Source organism: Fulmarus glacialis, unplaced genomic scaffold, assembly GCF_000690835.1.
Source record: "Fulmarus glacialis isolate BGI_N327 unplaced genomic scaffold, ASM69083v1 scaffold33756, whole genome shotgun sequence".
In the NCBI taxonomy this organism is placed as follows: Eukaryota; Metazoa; Chordata; class Aves; order Procellariiformes; family Procellariidae; genus Fulmarus; species Fulmarus glacialis.
In genome coordinates this window covers 418-1,917 of record NW_009218054.1, presented here as the reverse complement: position 1 = coordinate 1,917, position 1,500 = coordinate 418, and the positions used below count along the sequence as shown (strand labels likewise).

Genomic DNA, 1,500 nt, shown 5'->3' with positions numbered 1-1,500 from the left:
GGCTGCCAGCCCTGGCACCAACAGGGCTTTTTTTATTTTCTGATCGTGACCTTCCTTTTCTCCTTGGGAGGTGTCAGGTCGGGGATATCAGGAATCAGCGTGGGATGAGTTTCCTTCGGAGGAAGCCCTCTCCCCGTCTCCTCCCACGGGGCTGGCATCTCGCCCCACTCATCACGCCGAGGAGCACCCTCTCCCCTCGGGCACATCTGGCCAGGTACAGCCGGGCGCAAACCTGCCACCTTGCAGCTGGGTTCTGCTTATTCAGGCTTAGATCCCGGCTCACAGCTTAGCAGGCAGATGTGCAGTGAGGGGTCAGGCACAGAAACAGGTAGGGTGTATAAATCTGGATGGAGTCTGGTCCAGCATCCTCACATTTTGTTCCGATTTCCTTGAGGCTGTACATATTTAACCCTTCCTGTCTGCTCACCTGGTTTCAGCCTGATAGAACTTTCAAAATCTTTGAGATCTTTGGAAACCAGGGAGGAAAAGGAAACGTTCAGGTGAATGATTTTGTGGGAACTTTTGCTGCTAGCCCATTTCACTGCAGCTAAATCAGCTGAGCCCTGTATGGAAACATCCTCCAGACTCGAATCCGAGCCAGGAGAGATAACAAGCCCCACTGCTGAGTGCAGATGCTGCACTGCATCACTCTTATCTCCCAGGCCAGCAAATGCCGCTTTGCTGGTCCTACCCCTCCCTCCAAGCTCAGCGGTCAGACCCCGTAGCTACTACGAGCCTCACCCCAGCCAGGGCAAGGGGCAGAGGAGCTCTGCTGAGCCGGACGGCATCTTTCCTCTGGGTCTCTCCTGTGGTCTTGACTATTGACACACTTATTCATCTTATTCCCTGGCCACCCCTCTCCACCGCTGGCCCCCACAGACATCCTCTGCCCTCCGACACCTGAGTCTGCTCCCTGTTTTTCTCTTGACACATAATTCCAGCTTTTCTGCCTTCTTCTGTTGGAAGAAACGCGTTTCCTCCCGTTTCATCTCGCCCGAGAGGGATCGGGGGTATTGTTCCTGGGATCCCGCAGAAGCCAAAGTGTTCAAAGGGGGATTAGGTGAGTTCGGTGTGGATAGGGCCAGCGTAACTATAAGCAGATGGTCCGGCTACGTCCCCTGCTTGGGGAAGTCCCAATGCCTGTGGCTGCCTGGAGCCCAGAAGGATTAAAAGCCCCAGCCACTCTAAATATAGCCTGATCCTACAAGTATCTGTTACTGACCGTACTCAGAAAGAGCCACGCTGGCCAAACCACCCCAGCTCAGTGCCAAGAGCCAAGGCAGGAGCAGGACACACCTTCGGGACTGAGGGACAATGGGTACCTGGAGTTAAAACTCCAGGGCTAGGTATAGCCAAAGTTTCCCCAATAAAGCAAGACTTCCCTGCAAGGACACGCAGCTTTGGGAAATGGCAGCTCTCCCTAATACATCGCCCGGTCCCGTGGATGTGCTGTGGGGTCCTGGGGACCTGGACCTGCCCTCGACTGCCTGTGCATGGCTA

At 54.9% G+C, this 1,500-nt stretch overlaps 1 protein-coding gene across 1 annotated transcript in view; it reads right to left on the bottom strand.

Annotated features, from left to right (window-relative positions):
- The window catches only part of LOC104078326 (calcium/calmodulin-dependent protein kinase type II subunit alpha), a gene marked incomplete at its 3' end in the record, with an annotated part of 7,723 nt that extends 6,885 nt beyond the window's left edge, over positions 1–838 (bottom strand). Inside the window, exon 1 of the mRNA XM_009579926.1 lies at positions 784–838. Coding sequence (XP_009578221.1) covers positions 784–838 — 55 coding nt within the window. The remainder of the gene's footprint in view (positions 1–783) is intronic.
- Between the last annotated feature and the right edge of the window lie 662 nt (positions 839–1,500).